Here is a 27,706-nt window from a genome sequence, read left to right as displayed (position 1 = left end):
GAATAAGCGCCATAGAGCTCATGGTGTATTTTTATGGATGGGATAAATAATAAGGATGGAAATGTGTCTAAAATTGGTTTCCAGTCCTAATCAAAGCATTCAAAATCTTTCACAAACTCTTTCACAGTTTTATTCACAAACCACAGTTTGCTGTAAGAACACAATTGGCTGAGTATGGACGATTTGTCCCTGATGAACCACTGCGAATGAAGCGTAAAATTGTGCCCTCTCCGCCCCAGTGCCATCACTCATATAGACGGCATTCATAACCCAATTACATTAATGTCATGTGTTAAGCCCCCCGCCCCTGTTTTACTGACTTTTTTCTATTTTTTCCAGCTAATAAGCGCCCTGACCCTCTCTTGTCATCAGCAGAATCACCTTGGAGAGGTCCTGAGAGCCAGCAGATCTGCGTCCCATCCTCAGAGGAGAGACGCGTTTGTGTAGCTCTGCTGCAACCTGAGGGGGAGTTTGGACTGTTTGGTCAACGACAGTGGTTCCTGGAAAAGATCTGAATCGTTTTATAACCAAACCCAGCTGCGTTCTGGTGTCTGCGTGCATGTGTGTGTGTTCATGTGTATGAGGTAGAGGAAGAGGAGAGGAGGGGGTGTCTGCGCTTCCCTTACCAGGACAGAGAGAGAGAGAGAGAGAGAGAGAGGGAGAGAGAAAGAGAGAGAGAGAGAGAGAGAGAGAGAGAGAGAGAGAGAGAGGGGAGAGAGAAAGGAGGGAAAAAAGTTAGCTCTTTTTCTCCCCTTGACTCGTTTTTGAGGCATGAACGCCGAGCCGTGCGTTCCATACTGCGACATGACATCCATGGATTCATATTATAGCCCCTCTGCAGCGCCAGGTAGGGATCATCACCACCACACGGACCACTTTAGGACATTCCCAGCCTCTGACACCAAATACAGCCCCACTGCCTTCCTGCCCAACAAAGGTCAGGCGTACGGAGAAAAGTCCCGTAGCCCCTTCCACCAGCAGCAGCAGCAGCAACAGCAGCAGGAGTGCCAGTCATTGGATGCCGCCGCAGCTGGGCAAGGCACTTTCAGCAAATACCACCTCTTCATGCAGAGGTCTTCTTGCAAAACACCCCCCGAGGAGAGCAAACTGCACCAGGAGAGCGGACACAACGGAGCGCTCATCCCGTGCTATGGTGAGTGGAGAAAAACTCCTTTGACATGAATGTGAGGTTCACGAAGACAGAATGAGAGTCCAGGATTTGATTCGTTTGTCTTTTTTTTTAAATCAAAGTGGAGAAGTTTTTAAATAACACATGAGTAATGGAGAAGTTTCTTGATGCAGTTTTGTCGTCATAATATTTCCTAAATGTGCAGATACGTTTTGCATGCCAGTGAGTCATGATTTCACTGCTCGTTCCCACAAAATCCGCAGATAAAGGCCAAGTGCTCTTTGGGAGTTTGGATCACCACAGATGCGTAAAATGGCCACTTTGGTTCCTTGAACGCACCAAACCAAATCAATAGATTGTATTTAATGTTCTTTAAAATCTGATGACATCAAATATTTCCATCTTGAAGCACTTTTAAAAAATCTTCTTTTTCTACCTACGAGGCTGGCATCGCACCTTCGTGTGTAAAAAGCATCAGCACACTCTTCCACAGCACAGGTCACTCCAGCTCTTACCGACATTAAGCAGCAGTGATGTGCGTAACACGGTTAAGGAGAGCCATAATCTTCCCGACTATCAAATTGTCCCTTTGGCCATCAAAATTAAATTAGGGCGCATTTAATGCGATAATCTGCATTACAATCCTTAATATCGGAGCTGAGTCGGACAATTGAATTAGCAGGTTTTCAGATGGCGCATACAGTGAGCTCCAAACTGATAATATTTTCGTTTCATTGCGCACCCTGATTGGCTCCAATTAGCTTTAATTGCGCAGGGCAGCGCTGTAATGAGGGAATGATGAGGGGGGAAATAAAACTTTGACCCTCGTTAGAAGGGCTGACACTTTGAAGAGGCTCTTAAACGTTTCATTTTTGCTGGAACTTTTTTTTTGGCCTTCACATAAAAACACCCTGATGCCGTGATGGAGACAGGAGAGTCAAGATCAGAGGCGAAATATGCTTTTGGTGAATTCAGTTTGTGGACAAAGTTAAGTTATAGCTGGATTTTCCTCAACTGCATCATTGCCTGCATGTACGGAACACACACACACACACACACACGCTCTCTCGCTCTTTCGCACACACAAACGCACACACGCAGGAGGATGTCATAATATCTCTAAAATTTTAGCTCTGGGCCACAAACTAAAAATAACAATTACGCAAACGGACCTTCATGACAATGACCCAGCAGTCAACAACAAAAACACGATTTCAGAATTATCAGTATTTCAGGTTTTGGTCTGCAATTGTTGCAGAACAACAAACACTGATTATAGATATGTTTTATTCAGCAAAACGCGCTGAAGCAAATTAATTCCTGAATTACATCTACAATTTTACACGGATAGAAACACCAGTCACAAAGCCTGAGAGAATTATTTCTCTCTCCTCTCTCTCTGTTTGACTCGCTCTAAGAGGCCTGTGTGTTTAAAAAGTATCCTGGATACCTTCAACATGGGAAAATAATCTACGGAACTATAATGTATGAACGGCTAGATTAAAACAAAATGTGAATTTTTAAAATCAGTGATTTGGCTAAATTGGAAGGAATATTGGAATAAAGCTCTAGACCAAAATGTCAGATGAAAGCACATTTAATGACTCACTTACAGAACATCAAATGAGCTTTGATGGCATAATAATGACTTCAAGAATTATAGGATAAATAAGAAATAGGAGAAAAATATTTATGCCTCGTGGCTCGAAGCCATCCCTCTCTCCACGCTTGTATCTCAGTTTACTCTGTTTGGTGGAAACGCTTTGACAGTTTCTGGAAATCAGCCCGCTGGAAATAAAAAAACCCAAATCGGCTCCAAAATCTGAGGAAGATCAATCTTTGTAAAAACTCACACTGCGCTTTTATAATGGCTATTACTTTTTTTATTATCCGTTAACCCTGACACAGATCCGGGAAATCCAGATTTTAGATTATGATGTGAATGAACCGCAGTTATTAGATGTGTGTAAACTGAGACAGAAAGGAAGTAAGCAAACGAATCATTTTTGAAACACTCCTCTATTCATGGCCAAACAACATTTAAGGACTCGTGTGTTTGATTTTACGCACAACCTGGAGTTGAAAATTGCGAGCATTAAAATGCATTCTTTATCTTTTGTGGATTTTCAATATAAAATGTAGGCCTATCTGTGTCGGCTGTCAGGTTAACTTTAACAACAAAAGGCCTTGAAGCTTGTGACTGGATTCACCGTGAAGAGGCAGGAAAAAAACATCTCAGCGTTTAGACAAGAGCAGCTCTGCATTAATGTGACTCAGATGTCAGCTCCTCTGTTCGCCTTTATTCCCCTGCTCACGGTCTCTCATCCAGCTGGGTCAAACCACCTTCAGGAGGAGAAAACCCACTTTTAAATGTGTAAAATTCTTATTTTAGCATCTTATTCTAGACTTAATTCTTAAGATGTAATTGAAACTTTAAATTAGGTTATTTAACAACTTAATAGATATGTGTGAAGACTTGTTTCTTGGAGATTCTGACTGACTGTAGGTTAAATATCTTCTTACTTCTACATCTCTGACTGACTGGACATAAATTGAAAGCAGCAGTAAAATAGGCTGAACTCCTGAGCTGGGCAGAAAAATGATAAATGATCCCTGATGTGTTTATTGGAGAGTCCTGCTGTATTTGACTTCCTGCCTCATCTCTTTCATCACACCTGTATTCCACTCAGATTATCTTAAATCCTCAGAGAATTACTTTGTTGTTATTCTTTGTGGTTTGATGCAGCCTGCAGTGTAAAGGTGAAGTGACGACTGCTGTCTAAAAACACATTTGCATACATTAGACTCACTGCGGAGATAAACTGTTTCTACTCAGCAAATTGCCGAGCGTGTTGATCTATGAATGTGGAGCACGGACAGCTTTCAGCTCAGCCGGAGACTGACAGCATCACAGTGAAGGGGGATTTAGATGCAGTAGTTTGTCAAGAGGAGTGAAGTTAACAGATATCAAAATAAAAAAACAGAGAAAGAAATGTTCAGATGCCTTAAAAAATACTACAGCATGAGTAAAAGTTCTGCATCCTCTAAGGAAAGTGTAGACAGAAATGTACTTAAAGTGTAAGAATTATGAGTTGGTTTCGAATTATTCTAAGTGAGACATTAATAGTAATCTAATATTAACATCAAACTGTGCAGTAAGATGTTTGACATACTTTAAGATAATAATTGCATTTGTAAAATCTTAATCTGCAGTCATTTGGAGCTACAGCTGTCAGATGCATGCAGTGAAGTCAAATATGTTCTTTCCAAATATCATAAAATACATAAAATTCAAAAGCTCTGATCATGTAAATCGTATAAACATACATTTGTATGTGTTTTTTAAGCTGTCAAATAATTAGATTTAGCATTTCTTGATTATAGCTCAGAGGATAACAAAGTCAGTCTCTTCATGGTCCTAAAGCGGTCACCTCCTGGTCTTTGCAATCCTCCAGAGACTCCCCTCTTCCCCGTTTGATGTGTCCGTGTCTTCTCTCTGTGTCTGAGGGGGTGCTGACCTTTAGCACGGCTTCCTGCCCTCGTCTGTTTGGAGAGCAGGCCGAGCCTCCCTACACGCACACAGCAGAGAAAATCCATTGGAAACCCCCTGTTCAAGCTGTCTGATGTCAAAGCAGAGCACTGTGCAACATTTGGGATCCAGTTTTACACAGTAAACATTTAACGACACAGAGACAAAGACTGGCTCCGTTGTTGCTGGGTTGTTAAATTGGAGGCCTAATTATGGCGAGATTTTGCCTTTTGACACGTTTTTTGTCTCTCAGAGAAAATGATTTTATAGGGTAGTGACAAATTTGCACAAGCAACACTGCTGGTGTAATTTAAAGACATTAAAAGGTTGCAGTTAGTGCCACTTTAAAACATCATTTATTTTTTCTGCAAAGTGAGACGTCACTGGAACTCTGCAGCTCTGCATGTGGACATTTTTCCTCCCCTGCAGAGGCATTTTAAGACACTTATCCTCTACAAATTCACATGTGATATCACCACGTTATGAGTCTCGTCACTCCCATCTCCTGCTGCTTTGCTCCTTCACAATCTTTAAACCAGTTCAGCCATTTCAGCCTCTCGTATTGGTCGTCTGTGCTGATTGGCTGGAGCAGGGAGTAATGGGAACCAGCCACACGGCCCAGACGACCAAGGCACACTTTTGACAAGAGTGGAGGTGACAGGGACTCAGGATCATTTTACCTTTTAGCTTCAAGTTTGGCGAAGCAATTTACATTAGGCTCAGTTTGCATGGTCGAGTGAGAGCAGCAGGGCAAACTGGCTCCGACAGTCAAGGACTTAACTTTGGTCTTTTTGTCACCGCGTCATGTAAACTGAACAAAGACACAAGAGTGTGAGACAGCTGCAGGACCTGACAAATCCAGACCCTCACTTTAATCACCTCACTTATAAAAGCTTGATTCAAATGTTTTGTCTTCCTTGCAAAGCACAAACATTTTTTTGTGTATATTTTTGGAATATATTCTGACAACATTTTTGCAGCAATACATCAAATATGAATCAAAGCTCCTCCTCAAGTTGTGTTTTATCAAATATCAGCATTTTAAAGATACAGGGTCCAGTCAGGTTCTGGTCACATATAAAGGCTCAGAGGCAGTCACAACATAAAACACTCACAAACAGCAACATAAACAAACCATTCATGTGCAATACTGAAACAAGCACCTCTCCTCCATACCTGACTGCAAATATTAGACATTTGTTTTTATATTACATTTTTCATTGATTTTTGTAGTTATTTTTCTACCTGTTTTAATTTATTATATAAGATAAGCTAATCCTATATTCGTCCCACAACGGGAAAATTTACAGGGTAATAGCAGCAAAAGTAGATAGTGCAAACAATAACAGTGAGTATTCAAAAAGTAAATATTAAATTATGAGTAATTAAAAGTAAATGAAAAGTAATGTACAGAAATAAGCATACAGTTGAATAAAAGTACATTTACAAAATATCTACACAATAAATAATTACAAATCTATTCGATCAGAAGTATTCGTAATGACTGAACTTGTCTTTGAAATCTCTTCTGCTTTTCATAAAGACTTGTGTGACAATTTGAAGCAAGATTTTAGACATGTTTTTAAAATTAAAACAGAAACATAATTTAAAAAAATAGCGTAAGGAGTTTTCTTGCAACAGGAAGTTGTTTCAAGGCAGATTTCTAGCTGCATTTTTATAACTTTATTAAATATGAGATATTTGATTCTTACAAGATGTAAAAAAATTCAGTTTTATAGCACCGAGAAGCACGGACAGAGTAACTTCATGTGTCTTTATCTCAGCTACATATTTATTATTGTTATTATATATTTTAACTATGTTAGTACATTGTTGTATTCCCCTGGCCCGTGTTGTAAGCTGCTGTAACAAAAGAATTTCCCCCAATGGGGGACCAATAAAGTATATCTTATCTTATCTTATCTTACATTGGAAATGAGGGAAACCTCTATGTCCTTTCGAAAATAATTTAAGGTTTTAAATTGCATTGAATTGAATTTAGATTCTCCAGTACATTGCTATCCACCTCAGTACCTTTGGACTTGGTACCTGCTCAGTTTGTTGGTTGATAAATAGCATGAAGCTAATAACCATTTAAAAAGAACATGCAGTCGTAGTTTGCCTGTAGATAGTTATTTTTCCTGCAGGCCTATGAATCTGACCACTAAGGATTAGTGCAATCCACATTCTTATGACTGGGTTTGGGGACGTTGGTTTCGTTTTTTGCTCTCAAACTGCTGATCTCAGTCTCTGAGCTCTCCTCATGAAGTGTATATTGTTAAATAAGTTTTAATGGCATCGTATGCATGCACACAAACATGCACCCTGTTAGTTTTCCAAGCAAAATGAAATGTTTCAATGTTTCGATCAGCGTGGATTAAAAGAAGAAGTATGCTGTGTTTCCCTTCAACGTGTGAGAGAGGGAACATTTGGTGGAGAGAGAGAGAGAGAGAGAGAGAGAGAGAGAGAGAGAGAGAGAGAGAGAGAGAGAGAGAGAGAGAGAGAGAGAGAGAGAGAGAGAGAGAGGGAGAGTCACGGGGGGGAGACAGAGTGTGTGAGAGGTGATTTATCAGTCGTGCACTTTATGGATTCTTTCTTTTCACAGTCTGTGAGTTTTGCACAGCCTGCTTAGACGGTTGCTCGCTCTGCTCAGTCAGCAGAGTAGGATTTCAAAGTGCGTGGCTACCTATCACACGAGCAGAATACACTTTATACCAAGGAAAAATGAGTGTGCTGATGTTTGCTGAGGGTCTGTCTGTGAGACATCGACCGTCTCTAAATCAGTGTGTGTGTGTGTGTATGTGTGTGTGTGTGTGTGTGTGCGTGTGTGTGTGTGTATGTGTGTGTGTGTGTGTGTGTGTGTGTGTGTGTGTGTGTGTGTATTGTCCTAAATGTTGTGATGAATACACCTGACACCACAGCAAACAAGAACTGTGTGAAGCTATTCATAGTCGTGTTATTTGTGCTTCCAAAGACACAAGGTTAGATTTCAAGAACAGCCAGAGAAACTATCACTTGTGAAAAAGTTTTAAGATTCTTTCTTAAAGCGGCCATGAAAGTTATTTTTCATAGCAGGTGAAAACAATGTGATGAAAAGAAAAGAGTTGTTCCTTATTATGATCCTGTATCACCTGGATGTGCTCCGCTCCACTTTGTGGGACTTTATAACGGGTTAACTGTTTTGCCTCACTCTCAGAGTCGTCGTACAGTCTTTATTCCACATGCTCAGCACCTCAAAGTAGAAAGTCAACAAGTAGCAGTCAGTGGGTTTTGGTGGAGACCAAAATCAGAGCTAAAACAAAGTGACAACTAGATTTACATCGTCAAGTGACGAGAAACAAAACTCCAAATAAACAATTATGTTGTCACTTAAAGCTCCTGACTGAGCTGAGATTGAATACTTCTATAGAGTAACTTTATATACCTGTCAACGCTGGCATTTAACAGCACACTGCTGGAAAAACGCCCTTTTAAGGATTCATTGTGGCTTTTTATGTTACACATTCTCATTAAAGGATAAGATTTTTGTTAGAAAACATACTCATGGACAGAAGATCATCGAAGAGTTCACTCTTTCACTCATAAATAGGACGCCAGAATTTAAACTCAAATACGGTTTTTGACTACTCAAGACACACCTTTATAAGAAAGCTTTTATTCTGTTATTTTATTCGAATATTGAATTTTTTACATTTTTGATTTTATTGTGTTTGCTTTTTATTACCTCTACTTTTATTGTCAGTTTGTATTGTTTTTGTTAAGCACTTGATTACCTGCATTGAAAAGTGCTTCACAAAAAAGTATTTTTTTTTACTATTTTTATTTTTAAATTATTATTATTATTATTATTATTATTATTATTATTATTATTATTATTATTTTTTTAAATGTGTACTATTACTATTATTATTATTATTATTATTATTATTATTATTATTATTATTATTATAACAACCAACAAAATTAATGCACGTTAACCAAAGTAAATAATCCATAACTGAAGTGAAATTGTGTTTTTGAAAAATGGAATTTAAAAACTTCTGTCAGAAAATGGACAAAGTAAAAAGCAAAGCAAGTATCAAAAATAAAGCTCTATATTGATCCAGCAGAATGGACTGTCTCTCTGTAAAAGTGATATATATCATTTTTTATTAGGTTATGATGAAGCTACCTTTAACTGCTTAACAGACTACTATTGGATACTTTTAGCTCCATAGAGGTAATCATGGTCAATTAATCAATCAAGTATTTTAACACAATTTGCAGTCACCAGTAGCTACAACTGTCAGATACATTCAGTGATTGCATTTTTAAAATTATATTTAAAAAATCAATCAAGCGGTAGAACCTAAAACGTCATGCCTGCCCTATACGTGATGTATATATGTTAGTGTAATATATAACATTCAAACACGGGTCTTCTGTTGTTGATTTGTTTCCCATCATGAATAACTTGTACGTTACATGAATCATCATCCTGCCTTTGCTTCATAAACCCTCCATGTGTCTGCCTGCCTCAGTATTTGCAGCCAAAAAATACTTGAGAATTATCGGCCATCCAAACTACATTTTTCATCCTAATCCAAATTTTAAGATAGAAAAACAACCCCCCCAAACACTTTAAATAAATACTTTGCTCTCATGTTTTCTTCTCTCACTTTTTCAGCGTTTAGTTTGACAAAGTGTGCTTTCTCTTTCCTTTTCCAATCCGTCTCTGCTGTTTATGTTTCCCCCTGTTTCCGATATTCCTGCTTCAGTTTGAGCAACATGTTGTTAATCTCCCTGAGTCGCCGTGTGGAGTGTAATTTATAGTGTTTCCTCTTAACACCGTGAGCTGACCCCGGGACTCCCAGTCAATAAAGAAGCAGGGAAGGTGCCCTGTCGCTTTACAGCCAGTTAAAATACACTTTGAAGTCGCCCTCTCGTTTTCAACTGTGAACTAATAGCTGTCCGCGCTGAACGTCTGACCTTCACAAACGTCATTTTGGCGCTTATTTTCACATGCGAAGAGCCTCAATAAATTAAAAACAAGGCGCGGTGGAAGGCCTTAAATCAATCCTTATTTCATTTTGATGTCGATGCCAGCAGTGACACACTGCGCTGTAAAAATAATTACAAACGGTTTTATTAGCAGTGTGTGAAAACTTAGACTTTTGGACAAACTGTTGTGTTTTCCTGTAGTAGGTGGTGGAAATATTCACGAGTTAAAGTGTAAATGACTGCTCAGCTTGTAAAGCACTTTTTGTGCGTTTTATTTCTGCAGAACTTCCCCTGTGACCGCGACGCTCACAGTCTGCACAGCCGCTGGAACAGATGCTTACTTCTGGAGCCACTGCAGTGAAAACAGAGCGTTCTGGGGTTGCAGCTTAACGCATTGTGCATGCCGTATTCATCTGAAACACAATAATAGAAACTCAGATGTGATGTTTTTGAGATGTGCTTCATAGCAGTGTTGCTATCTTAAAAGAGTGCAGGTGTAAGCTAAAATGTGGAGTGTATTTTGACAATTTTTGCAGAAGGAGTTTTTTTTGTCTTCCACGCCCTGCAGGAGAGCCCACTGCTGTTCACCTTGGGCAGCTTCAGCAGAGACAGTACGGATAACAAGCAGGAGATTGTCACAATACCCCGCCTCTGCCGAAAAAACATCAGTGACATGTGATCTAAACAACGGCCTTTGATCAGCGAGAGGCCTCACGGTTTCAAACGGCCTGACGGCCCTCGCCTGGTGGGGACTGTGGGCGCATGCCAGGGAGCTCTGATGAAGTACACACAGAGTATTTATGCTAAGATTAAATGCAATTCCTCTCATCAGACCTAAACATACATGTTTGCGAGGAACAGTGAGGCAGTGTTGCGGGCGTTAGACCCACAGTGAGTCTGCCACCAAAACATGGCTCCTCAGCCCGAGTCCTTTACGACTGCTGAGGCCAGACCTCAGAGCTCGACGAGTCTGGAAGACATAAAATGCATCAGCCCCGTACTATACAATGACAAGTTGGGATGGAGAGATGTGATTAAAACTTCATTTGACATGAGGCTTCTGCATGCACAGCTCTCTGTAGCATTGCTGCAGTTGTAATGACCAAAAGAAGTCGACCCAGGGATGACGACTAAATCTGGACATCAAATCTAAATATCCTTTTGTATCGACAAAAGTGTGTTAGTTGGAATTGACATTAAATTTTATTTGTTTTTTATGAGGTCTTTTACTGATGATAATATTTTGATATTTTTTTAATAAGATAACTGAACCATCAGTGTTATTCAAAGCAATAAAACGAATGCCTGTGTCTTTAACAACAGTGTAATTCATGATGTGGTTCTCTGCCATCTCTGCATCTGAGAGGTTTGATTTTATCAATCAATCAATCTTTATTTATATAGCGCCAAATCACAACAAACATTATCTCAAGATGCTTTTAGGTCTAGCAGGTCTAGACCGTACTCTGTTAAACTATAAACAAAGTCCAAACATCAAGACAGGGTAAGACTCAGTCTGATCTCATCTTAATCCACCATGAGCAGAGCACTTTGCAGCATTTAGCAAGTTACAGTGGCAAGGACAAACTTCCTTTAACAGGCAGAAACCTCCAGCAGGACCAGACTCATGTTAGACAGACATCTGCTGAGACCCTTTTTGCATTTCATCATTCAGAAAATTGTACTTTTTTGACATTGAATGAGTACCACTGACAGGAACAGTGAGAACAAAATTTTGCATTGGGGCGCTGTTGGCCTAGCGGTCAAAGTGTGCGCCCCATGTACAACCATACACAATATATAGGCCATTTGCTGACCCAATCTTTACTCCCTACATTTCCTGTCTCTCCTCATCTGTCCTAAACATTAAAGGCGAAAGTGCCAAAAAATATAACAAAAAAATAATAATAAAAAATGTGTACTGATAGCATTAAGAAGAACATGTGGAGCCTTACTAACTAAGTAAAATAATAAATAAATAAATAAATAAGTAATAATAACAATAATAATATTAACTTCTATAGCCCTTTTCAAAACAGGGTTACAAAGTGCTTGATAAATAAGAAAGAAACAATAAAAGACATGTGAGGGAGAAAGTGACTAAAAGTTTTTAGGAGGTAACAGCACAAAGATCCACAAAGTGACAGAGATATAAAGATATAATATAAAGAGATATAAAGATACAATAACCCTAGTCACATAATGACAAAAGAGTTAAAAGGCTTCACAGTGATATAACTACATACACATGTACATCTAATTATATCAGGAATATATGATCACACATAATGAAGGAACGTCTTGAGTGGTGTGTTCCATCATCTCAGATCTAGACTTCATGACTTGTCCTGAGAAACATTTGAAATCAACACTCAGCACGTGTGTCTCAAAGAGAGATAGTGAGTCTATCTATGAAGATATCCATTCACCTCACCTTTCATCACACTACCTAACATGGCCGTGAGCTGAGGGTCACCGAGTGTGTGTGTGTGTGTGTGTGTGTGTGTGTGTGTGTGTGTGTGTGTGTGTGTGTGTTTGTGGGTGTGAGAGCGACTGTGCTGACTGAGTACTGAGAATTGTCACAGAGCTCAGATGCACACACACCTCCTGGTTCTAACCTGACGAATGGTCGGATGGGCGGATGAAAATAACTTTACCTCAGATGGAGTTGAGGAAGCGGGAGGTTGCAGCGATGTGAGTCGCCACTAGACTGAGCTAGAGAGAGCAGATTTACAGGCTTTGTTGAGCTGCTTGAGACCAAATGTTTTCAGCCATTACATCCTCAGCAGTGAGGATGTGTATTCATCCAAAGACGTGTAAACAAACTGGACCGTTCAGTGAGGGGCAGCAGCAGCAGGGCGAGCAGAGCTGCCAGCTTAGACATGAACTCAAGCAGAGACACGCTGAGGAAATTTATGATCAGAGAGCTGCCTGAGGTTTTAAAGTTAAGACAGCAAGTGTGTGTGTGTGTTTGTGCATGTGTGCATGTGTGACAGCGAGTGAAAGAGAGAGTAAAAGATGTGTCTGGAAATTGCTAACCAGCAAATTAACTGCGACTGTCTTGCTGCCAGGTGACTTTGCAGCCACATGAATCGACTGATCCGCCGTAAAGATGATAAACAGTGAATGAGGAGTGTGTGATGAATATGCACGTTCTGCCAGATTCAGTTGACTGCCATGGCGTGTGTTTCCCAGCACATCACAGAATGATCTACAGACTCAATGCATCATGTGAGCCGTCGTGATCTGGGCCATCTATTACACAGGCAGAGAGACGAACACATCGACACACAGTCGGCACCGCACGCCAACAGATTTCACAACTTTTCTTCACAAAGAGTGAGAAATTCCTTTGTTCTACCCTATCAGACCCAATAAATTATTACACTGATCCTACCAGTCATTGATTTACAGCAGGAGAAGTGACTGAATATTAGTTTGGAGTAGAACAGAGGCTGGATGAAAATGTTTTGAATCGGTTTCAGAAAACTTGGAACGTCTCATTTAATCCGTTGAATTGTAAATCCTCTTTCAACATCTATACACCCGTCCCCTGTGCGCTGACATTTCATGGATTAAGAGAAGTATGTATTTCTGTTGATGTGTTAAATATCCCCAAAGATTTTTACTGACAAATGTGTAAAATGTTTTCATTCTTCTGAAGGAAGCAGCGGAGAATCTTTGAAGGCTGAATATTTATAACTTTGATGGTGTGCTTTATCATCTTACGTCTGTGATGACTCCACATGACTTAAATCAGAGTTCTCTCAGCCTGAAGCCAAGATCTTGAAGAATAGTTGTGCAACTTCACACATTTCATGTTCATCATAATACATTTTGCTCCCTGCACACTGGATGAGACTGACTGTCTGTGAGAGCTGAGCTGTAGATGATCTGTATTTGTTGTTGTTATCATGGTCATCCTCAGTCAGAGGGTTACCTTTTCAAGAACTGACTAAATCTAACCTTTAAAGGGACCGTCTGTATTTTTTAGAGTCGAGGTTGTATGAGTTACTTGTTGATAGTAAGTGTACAAGCCACAGGAGATGCCGCTCAGCTTGTTAAGAAAGCATCTGGAGAACTGGAATGGAAACTAGGCAAACAACCGCTCCTAAAATACTGTTACCAACCTCCGGCCGTGAGAGTTGAACCCAATGCAGAAGTTTTAAAAACTGAAGATCCTCAAGTGTCCGCTTGAGGCCGGCTCCGGAAGTACCGAAAACCACATTCAATCAAATAAAAAAAAAAAGACGATCTTTACAGCAGAAATAAACATGTTTACAGCCTGGTACACAAGACGAGTGTAGTCTGGATAGCTTGTTTCTCGATCAGCACACACTGTAGGAGGGGGCAAATTTTTTCATAACGCAGCAATTTCAAAGATATTTAGATTACGAGTTTTCTAGCTGACTTGATTGACAGTGCGGGAACACTGTAGCTGTTGGCTAGGAGGCTCAAAGCCCGCCTCAGTACCTCGACAGAAGTTAGGTTGACTTCAACATTTCCAATATGGTCCCTGCCAACAATTGGCTTCAGAAACAGATGGGTGATGTCACGGATACTACTTCCATTATTTATACAGTCTATGGTTGATACTAAGTCCAAATTGCAACAACACTTAAGCCTGGTTTATTCCTCTGCGTGGACCGTACGCAGCTGTGGCCGACCTGGACATGAGCACTTCATACTTGTGTGTCGATGTGGTAGTGTGGTCTCTCTGATAGTCGGGTTGCCTGTGTCCGTCCCATATAGAGCCTATACATGTTACATACACATTACACACATTACAAGGTATAAAGGCCTGGATAGAATTGATCTGTAACCTTTGTCACGATAATCGTGTGGGCGATGAGTACCATATTTTGTTTGAATGCAGGAACACAAGCATTCTGAATAATAGAGAGAGGGTTATACCCAGGTATTATTTCCAACGTCCCTCTGTGTTTGAATTAATTCTACTTTTACAATCAGATACGCCAAAACATATCTGTAAATTAGGGGCTTTTATGAAGAATGTCCTTCCTTTGTTTAAGTCAGATCTGCTGTACTTCAACCATGCCGTGTGCCATCATTATATTGTTTTATTTGTAATTTATGTTCTGTGGCTCCATACCATGTGATCATGGTCTGAGCATCAAATTAAAATGAAATGAAATTAAACATAAAATAATAGAGGAGACATCAGAGGAGATTAAATGTATGGCCAATGTGCAGCGATTTTTCGGAAGTGCTGCAAATGCGATGCTGTCCAGTGGACCAATCACAGGGCTTGTAGGCCACGTTGTTTTGATGCGTAGTTACAGTTTGGAGGAGGTGCACGTCAGGCTACATGCGTAGGCTACAGAGTTGATTTGATGCAGAAGTATAAACCAGGCTTTTGTTTTCTCAGTTTGTGGGCGTGAGCTCAGAGTTTACAGATCTTCTGCTCTCCAGTTAGCATAAAAGTTTCCCCACTTTATCCTTTATCCTGGTCTGTTGAGTCTGGTTCTTCCTCTGCAAACTCATAAATGTATATCCTTGTACTGTGAATGGAAAGTCTTCATCACAGTCTAAATCAGTCGGTTTTTAGTGTGGTTGTATTTTTGTCTCTTTCGATCCTGAACAGCTTATCAGTGCACTGCTGGCAGAGGATCGCTGACACCGTCTGTAGGGGTTGATAGTCTCACTTCCATTCTGGTTCCCCGGGCGCTTTCTCACCTATTGGTGACAAGTACCATATACAACCCCCTTCAAAGAGTCTGAACTTTTACCCTTTGAATCTGGATTAAATCTGAAAAAGCACAAACCTCTAACCTCTGCTTCCCGTTTCTGCAGGTAAAGACAGCTCAGGTCTGACAGACTCTGACTTGGCCCCGGACTCTGACCCACCTGGAATGGACCCCAGCTACCTGTCTGTGAAGGATCAGGGTGTGAAGGCGGCATCCGACAGACCACCTGGCACAGACCTATCGAGCCCTCTGGACAAGGGCGATGGAGGCGAAAGCAACAAGGGGAAGAAGAGACGCAACCGCACGACCTTCACCAGCTACCAGCTGGAGGAGCTGGAGAAGGTTTTCCAGAAGACGCACTATCCTGACGTGTACGCCCGGGAGCAGCTGGCACTGAGGACCGACCTGACTGAAGCCCGTGTGCAGGTAATGCAGGACTCCAGACAGCAGTGTTTTATAGAATCTCCTGTGTGGCTAACTACACAAGAATCAGCTGTTTTAAATGTGCAAGGAAACAAATATGTAACAGAAAGAGATGATTTAAAAAAGTCACTGTATTTTTTCAACAAAACACCGGTCCTGTTAAGAAGTGAAAGAGAGCGTTTGTCAAAGCAGAAGACGATGTTAGAACAACACAACCTCATGGATCCTTTAACATCTGCAGCCCTGCAGAGATAACGTCACTCAGAACAACATGAGCGATTTATCTGGTGATGTGGGAGTCGAAGGGAGAGAGAGTGGGGGAGTGGGAGCTCACAGAGGCCAGGGGGCCCACAGGGCTGAGGATTTTTTAGCTGCCTGGGACTCACATGTGCAGATTGTAGGAGAGCAGACTTTCATCCACATACAATGAGACATGTTGGACTCGGCTGTGTGTAGATGGGATGTGTCGGTGCGCTGTTTCTTTGTACCTGAGCTGTTCGGTTTCCTGAATCTGTGAGTTCAGTTCGGATGGTGTTAGTGGAGCCCAAGGCGTACAGAAACCACTCTGACCAAAAACCCCTCTGGTGACCTCTTGGCCTGATTTACATACAATCTGCTCAGGACTGCTGTAATGCATTCCAACATAAGTGAACAGAGAAAAAGACCTCCAACTATTTCTTTACATGTGTTTTTGTGTGTGAGCGTGTGTGTGCATGCATGTGTGCACCGTGGACTACCAAAGCCCCTGGCTTTTCTGTGTTTTTCTTTCATTAACATCCTGTTCAGACAAGAATGTGTCCCTGCTGTGGCGTCCAAAGGAGGTGTGAAAGTCTTCCCAGGAGCTTTGAACAAGTTAGCGATACCATATTCGAAGTCATATGAGCACTGAGCATTTTTAAGGCTTGTGACCTTTCAAGGATTTTGAAAACAAATGCAAAGATATGATATGTGTGCCTCATTTTTGCTGAAGTGATAGTGTGGTGTATGTTTTAAGATAAGAGCTAGATTAAAGACAGTATTCTACATGAGGTGCTGGAGCTGTGACCAGAAGAGTTCTGCAGTGAAACACAGGAAGTCTGTGCAGCCGCAGGGTTATAACTCAGCCCTGAGGCTCTGAGGCTCTGAGGGTGTGCAGCTCTGCAGCGCTCTGCTGCTCACACTATCACAGACCTGCTGGCTTCAGATGGACGCAGCTTTACAGGCCTCAGCTCTCCCAGCGGCCCTCTTAAACACTCAAGTTAAAAAAGATAAAAGACACGAGATGCTGAGTCAGTCAGAGAACAGAGCTCTGTACTCTGTTCAGGCCTTTCACACGCAAACAGACTCACAGCTCATGAATTCTGAGTCTGGAGTGCAGAAAGGTGAAAAAAGAAGAAAGAATGACTTCTGCTGAAAGGATGAAAATCTTGAGTCTTTGAATAAAAGTTTTAAAAAAGCCCAAAGAATGAAACTCTGAGGACCGGGACGTTACACCTCACTCTCTGATGGTGCTCACACAAAAAGAAAACAACAGACCTTCCAGTCAAGAAACCTTCAGGCCTGCAGTTGTTTGCTGTTTTAGACTCAGCCTTTCAAAGGGAGAGAGTAAGTTCAGATCCAAGTCATATGCACTGCAGATACATGGGTAGGTCAAAGGTCAAGGGTCGGGGTTTCAACAACATCACATTTCTCAGATTTACCATTCTCTTCGAGCTCAGGGAGCTGAGACGTCTCTGACATGTGGAGTCCAGCAGACAAACACAGGTGTCCTTATGAGCTGAGAGATTAAAGTAAGAAGAGCTGAGCGCACAATCACTTAAAATGTGTCACTTTAGAAATACATTACCAGTCAAAAGTTTAGACACACCTTCTCATTCAATGGTTTTTAATTATTATAATTATTATCAACATTTTAGATTAATACTGAAGACATCAAAACTATGAAATAATCTGGTTTTGCCATAATATGGATTATAACAGTAGTCAAATAGGGCTATCCATTGTGTGCTAACCCTTCCTCTGAACAACACAACTGATGGTCTCAAACACATTAAGAAGACAAGTCATTCTACAAATGAACTCTTGACAAGGCTCATGTTAATTAGAAACCATTCCAGGAGACCACTTCATGAAGCAGACTGAGAGAATACCAAGAGTGTGCAAAGCTGTCATGAAGGAAAAAGGGGGCTACTTTACAGAATCTAAAATATAAAACATATTCTGGTTTGTTTAACACTTTTTTGTGAATTAAATAATTCCATATATGCTCTTTCATAGTTTTGGTGACTTCAGTATTAATCTGCAGTGTTTAAAATAATTAAAATAAATACAAACTCTTGAATGAGAAGGTGTTTCCAAACTTTTGACTGGTAGTGGATATTCCTTAAAACTTCAGAAAATCACAAACTAGAGATCATGTGGAAGAAACAGAACAAACGAACACGTAACAAACATCATCGGTCAGGCTGCGTCCACCACATTACGAGCGTTTTGAAGGTGTTGGAAAACTGAAGCCAGGCTCAGTCTGGGATTTCTTTGGACTCTGGTATGGAGGCTGACATGAGTGACAGCAGAAGCGGGTTATCAATCCTCTGAGCCGGACTCTCACTTCAAAGTGTTTTCAGCCCCGCACAGCTCTCCTGCTGAGGCCAGTTTGGCATTTCTCTGCTCTCTCTCTCTCTCTCTGGGGCTGTAACATAAATAAAGCCTCATTGAAAGTCCACCAGCTACTTAAGCTGTCATGGTCTTTACCAATTACTGTCACAATGCTGTGTGTGCTACACAAAAATATGTTCTCCCCTGTATAATAGCCAACAGACTGAGCACTGGACGGACAGTGAGCGGAGCGGAGCAGTCCCATGATTGTGCTCTTTGTCTCTAACATGTTTGATACTCAAGAAGAGACATTACTTTGGAGGGGCGGAGTGATCTTGTATAGAAATGTAGACCCTGAGTGAGACTGAAGAAGAAGATGTATGAACAGGGGTGGATCTGGAAAAATATTTATGGGGTGGCAAGAGGGGGGCAGTACATTTTTGAGTGGTGGCAACATGGCAGACGTCTATGTGCTGAATTAATTTAAAAATGTGTAGAATAGAATGGAATAAAATAGAATAGAATAGAATGTACTTTATTCATCCCCCAAATACTTTGGTCATAGCTTGATATTTGTTTACAATGATTGTTCTGTTTTCTGGATGTCTTTTTGAGTTGATTTGACCACATATAAAATTAGGGTGTATTCCTGCTTTGATAAGGGGGCGCCCCACCCCCTGAACAGGACAACCCCTCCTTCCTAAAAATTTAGTTAACAGACAATTCAGTTTTAAGAAATGCCAAAACATGTCATCTCGTGTTGCATTCACTGCAGTCGGTAATTCACAGATGTGTCCAATGAGGCACTACTTTTCTTTGAATTAAATCCTTCCAACAGGGGTGGCAAGACTGTTGGAAGACTGTGTTTTAGGGTGGCACATGCCACCCTATGCCACCCCAGTAGATCTGCCCCTGCGTATGAACATATCATGAAAGAAGGATTACTTCCTCTGCTCTGTGTGCTTCTTTAACTTACAGAGAGACAGCATCTTAAAGCCAGGAGCTACAGCCTCAGGAAATTAAAAAAGGAAAATGTAAACAAACCAAACTTATAATCCTATCTCACTTTTCAAATTCCTATATTGCGGCCTCAGGTTGTGTGAGCAAAGAGTTATAACTATACGATGAGAAATAACACTTTAGAGGGAGAAAGATTCTGCTGATGAAGGTGTGATAATCAGTTCTGACAGAGAGAAACAATCAGAGGAAAATTGGACACAGAGTTTGAGAAAATGCATGTTAGGTCTGACGTCCAGCAGAGGCGAAGTCATTTTAAATAACTTTACAAACTCTGATGGGAATTCAAACACAGTAACGCCTCCAATAAACAAAAGAGTCATTTAGATGTCAGAGGAGATATCAGAAAACACGAGTGATGAGGAAAGTACTCAAAAAGCACAGAACATGTACGTTTGTGTGTATGGAGTGAAGGTTGTGTCAACAGTTTAGTTGCTCCTCGATGTGTTTGTATCTACACATTGTTAGCAGTTCAGTCTGGAGAGAGGTTCTTGATGAACTGCAGATATGGGTTTGTTAATGAGGAGTGCTGCCTTGGATCAACTTGAAAGAAAGCTTTCCCATCTGAAATGATGTATAGACAAGTATTTCCTTTTGACTGAGGGGGGGAACTTCCTGTTACAGGGTTTAGAGGTGCACTGCTCCTCTTGTTGACTGTTAGCTCTTAAACTGAGTCAGAACAAGGACTGGATGGTTTGTTGGAAAGTAAGTGGTTTTGTGACATTCAGGCGTTTTCTTTCTGCAGGTTTGGTTCCAGAACCGACGAGCAAAGTGGAGGAAAAGAGAGCGGTTTGGTCAGATGCAGCAGGTCCGGACTCATTTCTCCACCGCCTACGAGTTGCCTCTGCTGGCACGACCTGAAAACTACGCACAGGTACAGAATCATTACTCTGATACAGGTTTGACATTTCGAAGTCTTTTCATCTTCTAGACAAGATTCAGTATTCTCCTGTTTAACATTTCTACTCAGAATTCAAGAGTACAAATTTGTGGCCATATTTGGTTCAAGTTTTCTGATACTTCTGTGGAAATGCGGTTGTCAGCAATTACAATGTTTTTAAAGGAAGAGGAGGAGAACATTTAGGGAAATGTGCTCAAGGATTTTATGAAGAAGTGCAACAGCAGATATTTAGCCTAGCTTAGCACAAAGACTGGAAACTTGGGGAAACAGCTCTCATGGTTTTGTCCAAACTTAAAGGTGAAGGTAAAATCTGCAGATGAGCCCCTTATAAAGCTCACTTTCTAACACACTAAAGCACTTCTACCTGTCATTTGTACAAAAATCAGTGTCAGTGAACAATGACTTAGCTTTATTTTTGGCAAGGAACAGCGAAATCCTGGACTTATGCCATCTGCCTTATAACTCATGGTCAGCAAATAACCAAGTATACAGTATATCCTTAAAGGTACAGTGCTGAGTTTTTCACTGCCTATGAAACAGGTGCCTTCATTTGTCATACCAAAGCAAACTAGGGTGCAAATTATTTCCACATATAGTTATTTCATATGCTTAGAAACCCTACCATGGGGTAGGTGACAGCATGCTGCAGCCATTTCTAAATATCTCTAAGCCACAGATCTATTGTTATTTGTTTTTTTCTAAATCAGAAAGCAAAACTCCTACATTTTCAGGACAAGATCAGCAAAATGATAAACCACTTAGTCCATTGGGGTGGCCAAAATTGACACACCCCAAAAGTTCCATACAGGAGCTTTAAAGTTTCATTCCCATGTTTAATTTATTATTTGCCTTTTACGTAGGAATTTCTGAAAACACCACTGCAATATGCAATACTTAAGAAAGAGAACTGTTTTAACACACAAATAAGAAAGGGCTTTAAAGTAACCTCTGCTCAAAATTTAAAATACAATGCAGCAAAACACAATCTATGAAAAACATATAGAAAAGTTAATGCTCCTTGTGATGAATAACAAGTTTTGTCCTGAAAATGCATTTTCCTTGGGCGCTGACACTAAGTAGAACCTGATGGCATGATAAGAAGGACGTTAAACTAAAAATCAAGGTTACTGGTCTCAAAAGTTAAGTTTATGGACCCAAAAAACAAATCAGTGTCTACATTTCTGCTAATCAGGATGATTAATGAACTCTGTGTTTGATTACTTATTTATTGAATTAATTCTGAAGTTATATTTTGGGGCATTTTCACCTTTATTGGATAGGACAGCGGAAGAGAGGCAGGAAATGTGGGGAGTAGAGAGAGAGGGGGAAGACATGCAGCAAATGGTGGAGGCCAGGAGTCGAAACTGCAACCGCTGCGATGAGGACTATAGCCTCTGTACATGGGGCGCACACTTAAACCGCTAGGCTAACTGCACCCAGTCTGATAACTTATTTATGCAAAGAAGCCGGTGGGGTTAAAGCCTCACACCTGCTGCTCTTTAACAATGTTAATCTCTGATCACCGTTTCAGATCCAGAACCCTTCTTGGATCGGTGGCAGCAGTGCCGCCTCTCCTGTGCCGGGCTGTGTCGTGCCCTGTGACACTGTGACTCCGTGTATGACGCCTCATCCCCACTCTGCCAGCGGGGTGTCTGATTATCTGGGAATGCCAAGCCCCGGAGGTCACATGGGGCAGGCTCACATGGGCAGCCTGTTTGGAGGATCCCCTATGGCGACCAGCATCAACGCGTACGATCTTAACATGGACCCTGACCGCAAGTCCTCTAGTATCGCCGCTCTGCGCATGAAGGCCAAAGAGCACAGTGCAGCTATATCTTGGGCCACATGATGTGTTGATACCTGCTGGATTGGGGACATGTTGACCCCTAAGATGTCTACACAAACCCAGCATGGGGTGAGTGAGGGGGCTCTAAAGTAAAAAACAGTGACTACCTTCATACATGTTGCAATAAAATAAATATGCAGATATATGGATGAGTGAGGAGAATATATTGATTTGATCAAGACAAATGGCACCACCGTTTTTCTACGCCCCTCTGGTGGGGAGAGTAGCCGCGGAGGGAGCGTGAGGTTTGTGCAAAGCATGATGGGAGTTGATACTGTACTGTATAAATCAGTTGCAGTGTAGCACTGTAGTTAAACAAAGTAAAATTCTAATTATTACAAAAAAAAGTATCCATGCACTTATTTGTTTAATTACAGATATTGTGTTTGTACAGTGCTTCCAATTCTCTGTTCAGGTGCTGTTTTGTTCTTACGTTATTATTTAATTTTGTGTGGAAATGTTGAATTTTCCCTCCAGTATTTTTATTAATGTTTTCAATTTGACAAATAGTGCAGCAAGCATCCTTAAAAACAACCTACTGTTCAAATATTTGTGCCCCATGTACATATTGCTCCAGGGCAGCAGTGTTCAGTCAGTGTGTAATTTAAGTTACACTGTTGTGATGCCAAAGAAACCTGTTTGTATTAAGCATATCTGTCACATTACGAAGCCTCTCAAGAGTCAAAGAAAACATATCAGTTGCTGAAAAAGTTTGAAGTGGTCCAACCCTCTGACATTTACAAGTCAAACAGATGAAATGTGGTTTGTTTAAGTGTGGTTGGGCGAGAAATCCACCTGTCACACTGACTCAGCCCGCTGACGGCCCCAGAGAGGAAGGGATGGAGGAGGAAGTGGAGTGTGGGAGTACGAGAGGGGCACAGCAGGCCCGCTGCTCTAAGGGCTGAAGGGCCTGGGAGCGCCAGCTTCACAACAGAGCCAGCTCTGTTTCAGAGAGGACAGAGTCCAAGTGGACATGACTGTGCCCCTTACCATATCCAGTCTCCTGGGTTTCAGAGAGAAGTGCCTACTAGTCAGTCATTCAGCCAGAAATAACACGAAAACCTGCAGCAGCCACCTTTGAAACGGAGGAGGCTGCTGGACATTACTCAGTGTGTGTTGATACTCTGACACACTGAAGGATGTCAGTGTTCTGCAGCCTTTTCTGGACTTTGACATGGCTATGTTAAGCTGCAATGGCACAAGCATTTTAATATCTCTTCCTCTTTTTCTCTCATTATTCCTGTCAACACCTAACAAAGGATGCCATCTCCTACACAAAAGCACAGACACCTCAAAGATTCTTATAACATCTCAGCTTGAATTGGACAAACCCGCCTAGGCTTGATTAAAAGCTATCAGAGTTTAAAGTCCTAAACCAAGACAGCTCTGTTCAATATCACATATGCATCACTTCAAACATACACCTCAGTGATGTTGCATGACAATAATAGCCTGTATGATTCTATACATATTTATTTGTGAGGTAACAAGGAAAGTCTGTTGAAATGACGGTACAGCCTAGGTATTAGACAGGCCTTATCATCATCAGCCAAAGCCAGGAAGCAACTGACCCTTTACTCCCAGATTCACTGTGTCAGTAGTTTTCTCAATGAGTAATTACTTGTGAATTTACAACTCTGGTGTGCAATATTGACTTCAAGCAGTATTATGTAATCTTGTGGATTTACCTTGAAGCAGAGGCTGTAAATTATGAAGAGGGGAGCTATGTAGTGGCAGATTTCAAGAGGGGGAGCTTATGATTTTTGATTTTTGATTTTTGATTCAAGAAAGCTTTATTGCCAAGTGAGCCCGCACACACCTAAACCTAAACACAAATCCAAAAATTCTAAATAAAAATAAAAACTGTACAAAGAAGATATAGAAGTACTTTAAAGACATGAAATAAGTTAAATTAGCCTAAGCCAGAGTGGACATGTAGTGGATGGATATAATGATAAGATATGTTATGGAATAAATTACAATATTGCACATGGTTATGAGGTATTGCACCAGAAAGTCTTCAGTGGTTTACAGTGTGATTGTTCAGAAAAAAACAGATGCTTACCCCAAATATAGAAATAAAGTGAATGCTACTAATTGTACAATGCAAGCATAATCAGTACAATATAAGCCACTACCAATTTGAAAACGAATAATCCATCTAACTTCACCAGATGTTATTCAATGCTTCAGCTCTGGACAAAAATGATACAACACTCAAGTTATAATCAACACCCCTGCTAGCTTGCAAGGTCAGGTACACAGCACGTGATAGAAGTAGCTCAAATAGTTTACTTACATTATGAATATTGTGCAGCTTGTCCATAGGTCCCTTTTCTTTACTGTCCTCATCGTTGATCTGGTGGCAATAAGATGTCTCCAGCATGTTAGCAGCTAGCATCCCTGTGTGCTTCTGGTCTCATGAATTCCACTCGTTTTTGTTGATAAAAAACAAACAAAAGTAGTTGAAACTTAGTAAAAGCTTGTAGCATTGAAAGCAAAGCTGTATTTTATTGTATTTAACCAGAAAGATTCCCCTAAAGTACCTGAACTGACAGTGACACGTTTGTTGTCCTACACATCCAATCAGATTTGCAGTGACACTAACTGACCAATCAGATTCGCAGTGATACTCATCAACCAATCAGATTGCACAACAAGCCGGAAGTTCAAGGCCGCGTTGCTGGAGCGTAATTACGTGATTACGTATTTACGCGATTGTCTTCCAGAGGAGTTAATATTTTATTTTTTATTATTTTTTAACATTTTTACCGATCCATTTAAAAACTTAAACTTTATTTTAGATGTACATAACAAACAATGGATACATTCAGAAGGAGCATCATACAAAAACAATCATTAAGGACATAGAAACAATATAGCTTGTCTTGTTAATTTAAGGCAAATGAGAAAATATACATACATAGAAAATAAATAATAAAATAAGTTGAGTTAGGAGAGGGAATCATTTTACAGTTCAGTGTGGAATTATTTTAGGGAATCATATAACATGTGGAAAAGTGTGGCATTAAAGCCTTTATTCTTTAATTCAAGTGGAGTTACTATGGTATTATCCTAAAATAACTATTAAAAACTAACTGACACAGAAAACCTGGGAGAAGGTAAAATGTAAGTGTTTTGGTTTAGGAGTCTATGGCAACATACAGTATATTGTAGGCAAGCTGTGTGTGTTCTGTGTTTCAAATTTAAAGGATCAAATGACATAGAAACATGGCTCCAACAGTTAAATATTCATATGAGTTGACCCTTCCATAGTTTTAAATACTGCAAAGAGTAGCCTAAATCTGGGTGCAGGTAGTGAGCAGGAGACAAACATGAAGCAGGCTATTGTCATACTCATCTACTCCATATTGACTTTGTGCATGGCTTGAATTAAAACCTGTTTTAAGGTTTTTTTTTAGGGTTTAAATTGGCCTGAATCAAGCCAGTGTTAAGTCCCATCTGCCTGAACAAAAACAATATTATTTTATTCATAGCCTTATTCAAATATTCAAACAGTACTCTCTTTTTTTTCGCAGTGGCAGCTGCCTCCTCCAGGGCCAGAAATAGCAGATGGGATTTAATGCTAAGGTTATGCATCTTCGTCCTTTGTTTTGAAAGACCTGATTTAGGCCTTAAGCATAACAAAAGCTTTCATGATGCTGTAGAGCAAAACCTGATACGTGTAGTGCACCTTCAGGCAGGATAACCATTTCTAATTCTCTAACCTGAACCACATTCACTGTCCTTCTGAGCAGAGAACCAGGGTGCAGGCTGTAACCTGTCAACAGAGCAGATCACCCCAGAGTCCCTGAAATTACATCCAGTCTCACTCTGCAGCACAAATCCAAGGCATGTGCATGATCCTGAGTGTAGAGTACATATCTAAAAACTTAGAGGGTTGTCTTGCTAATGTGGACTAGGGGCCCCCTGTGCTGTGGCTGAGGGGTTGGACGGAGGGCGAGCCGTGAGGGCGTCTGCTGTGTTCCGGTGTTCTGGGAAAAGGACAGTGCACACAGCTGCGCTCAGGGGGTAAATGCAAAACAAACATGCCTCACACATGCTTCCCCCTCAGCTGTCATGGCTCTGCTTTCAAAGATTCAACCTCCCCTCCTCCTTCTCATAGCCCACCTCTCCACACACACATAGACACTGCACTGAGCCTCTCCCTCTGCTCACTTCCACTATGTCCAGGCAGGGTCTGAGGCACAGCCGCACGGCCAACCCAGGAAGGCTTTTTAATTAACACTGAGCCATTTGGAGGCTGTAGACTGCAGGATTGTGTATCAGGACAGACAGGCCTGTCTGTCTTCTGGTTAGTTTTGTGCAGACTTTTCCTCTGCACAGTGCGCACAGACATGCTGGCATTCAATAGCTCAGGTTTACACAATGCATCTCAATGTTTTCACTCTTCTGTGTATTTACACACCATTATTATTGGTTCAAAGCATCCCCAGTAACATCTTCTTTCACAGTGATAAGCAGAAACATCTCAATTTATACAATCATTCAAGAACAGCTTCAAGCCTCTTCCTCCTGTTTGCTGCATAACTTCATCCCTGAGTGATGATGTCATCATCCATTTTCTCATTATCTAATACTACTGAAGTCAGGCAATCAATACAGGAGTAAATAGATGATAGATATGTGTGCTGTTGTGTGCATGTACATTTTCGGGCATGCAAAATAGACTGAAGTGTTGAAAGACTTTTGGAAATGTTACTAAGTAGATGTGTTTTATTTTGAGTGTCTGATTTTTGATCTTGTGTTAAAATTGTATTCCAAGAGTTGTGTTTGAACATTGTTTTCTTCTTGATATGTAATTCTTACAAGTTTCAAAATGCTTTTTTTGTGGCTTTAAGCTGTCTTTAAAATTGAGTGTATGGATTTTGCTAATGCTTGTGTTATGTTTTGTGTGTGATTAAAGTACAATAAGTTATTGCACTTCTATTCAGAATTAGTATTTGTTATGTCATTTGTTTTGAAGCTTAGTAGTTCTGTGAGAAGGTAAGAGTGAAATCATGCAAACTAGATATTTCTTTGCAAACCTAGGGCACTTCCCTCCTGCTCATGAGTAGACTTAAGCAACAAAATGCAGACACCACATCTTTTTAAGTAGTAATAATAATAATAATGATGATAATAATAATAATACTAATAATAATAATAAGACATTTTATTTATATAGCACCTTTTAAAAACATGTTTACAAAGTGCTTTACAGAGTGTAAAACGTATCGAGATAAAACACAAAAGCGTATGACAAAAGTAAGGAGAGCTAAAATGAGTTAAGTAAAAAACAATAATAAAAACCATGCAGAAATTAAAAAGTCAGTGATGAGTTAAGAAGTAAAAGCACATTTAAAAAAGTGTGTTTTTAAAAGAGATTTAAAAGAGGACAAGGATGTGGCTTGCCTGATCTCTTCCGGCAGGTCCTTCCAGAGTGACGGGCCCCTGACTGCAAAAGCCCGGCCACCTCTGATTTCTAACTTTGCCCTTGGAAGTTCCAAGAGGGACCCGCCGGAGGATCTCAGGCAGCAGTTGGGGACATACATTTTAAGGCATTCACTTAGGTACTCAGGGGCCAGTCCATTTATTG

At 40.6% G+C, this 27,706-nt stretch overlaps 1 protein-coding gene across 1 annotated transcript; it reads left to right on the top strand.

Moving 5' to 3' along the window:
- Window positions 1–771: 771 nt before the first annotated feature.
- On the top strand, window positions 772–22,460 carry alx4a (ALX homeobox 4a). The gene is made up of 4 exons (XM_034680087.1): window positions 772–1,153; window positions 15,453–15,772; window positions 20,106–20,234; window positions 21,793–22,460. Exons 1-4 carry the CDS (start codon window positions 772–774, stop codon window positions 22,108–22,110), a joined length of 1,149 nt encoding a protein of 382 aa, XP_034535978.1. The 3' UTR covers window positions 22,111–22,460.
- The last annotated feature ends 5,246 nt before the right edge of the window (window positions 22,461–27,706 follow it).

The sequence above is a fragment of the Notolabrus celidotus genome, chromosome 3 (assembly GCF_009762535.1).
Source record: "Notolabrus celidotus isolate fNotCel1 chromosome 3, fNotCel1.pri, whole genome shotgun sequence".
Taxonomy (NCBI): Eukaryota; Metazoa; Chordata; class Actinopteri; order Labriformes; family Labridae; genus Notolabrus; species Notolabrus celidotus.
Note: the sequence above shows the minus strand (reverse complement) of the source record. Positions and strands in the feature narration are given on the sequence as shown.

Bases quoted from the DNA above. Each gene is read 5' to 3' on its own strand.
- alx4a (XM_034680087.1), top strand. From the start codon at position 772: ATGAACGCCGAGCCGTGCGTTCCATACTGCGACATGACATCCATGGAT. The intron at 15,773-20,105 runs GTAATGCAGGAC...TTCTTTCTGCAG, and splicing joins TGACTGAAGCCCGTGTGCAG to GTTTGGTTCCAGAACCGACG. The intron at 20,235-21,792 runs GTACAGAATCAT...TCACCGTTTCAG, and splicing joins GACCTGAAAACTACGCACAG to ATCCAGAACCCTTCTTGGAT.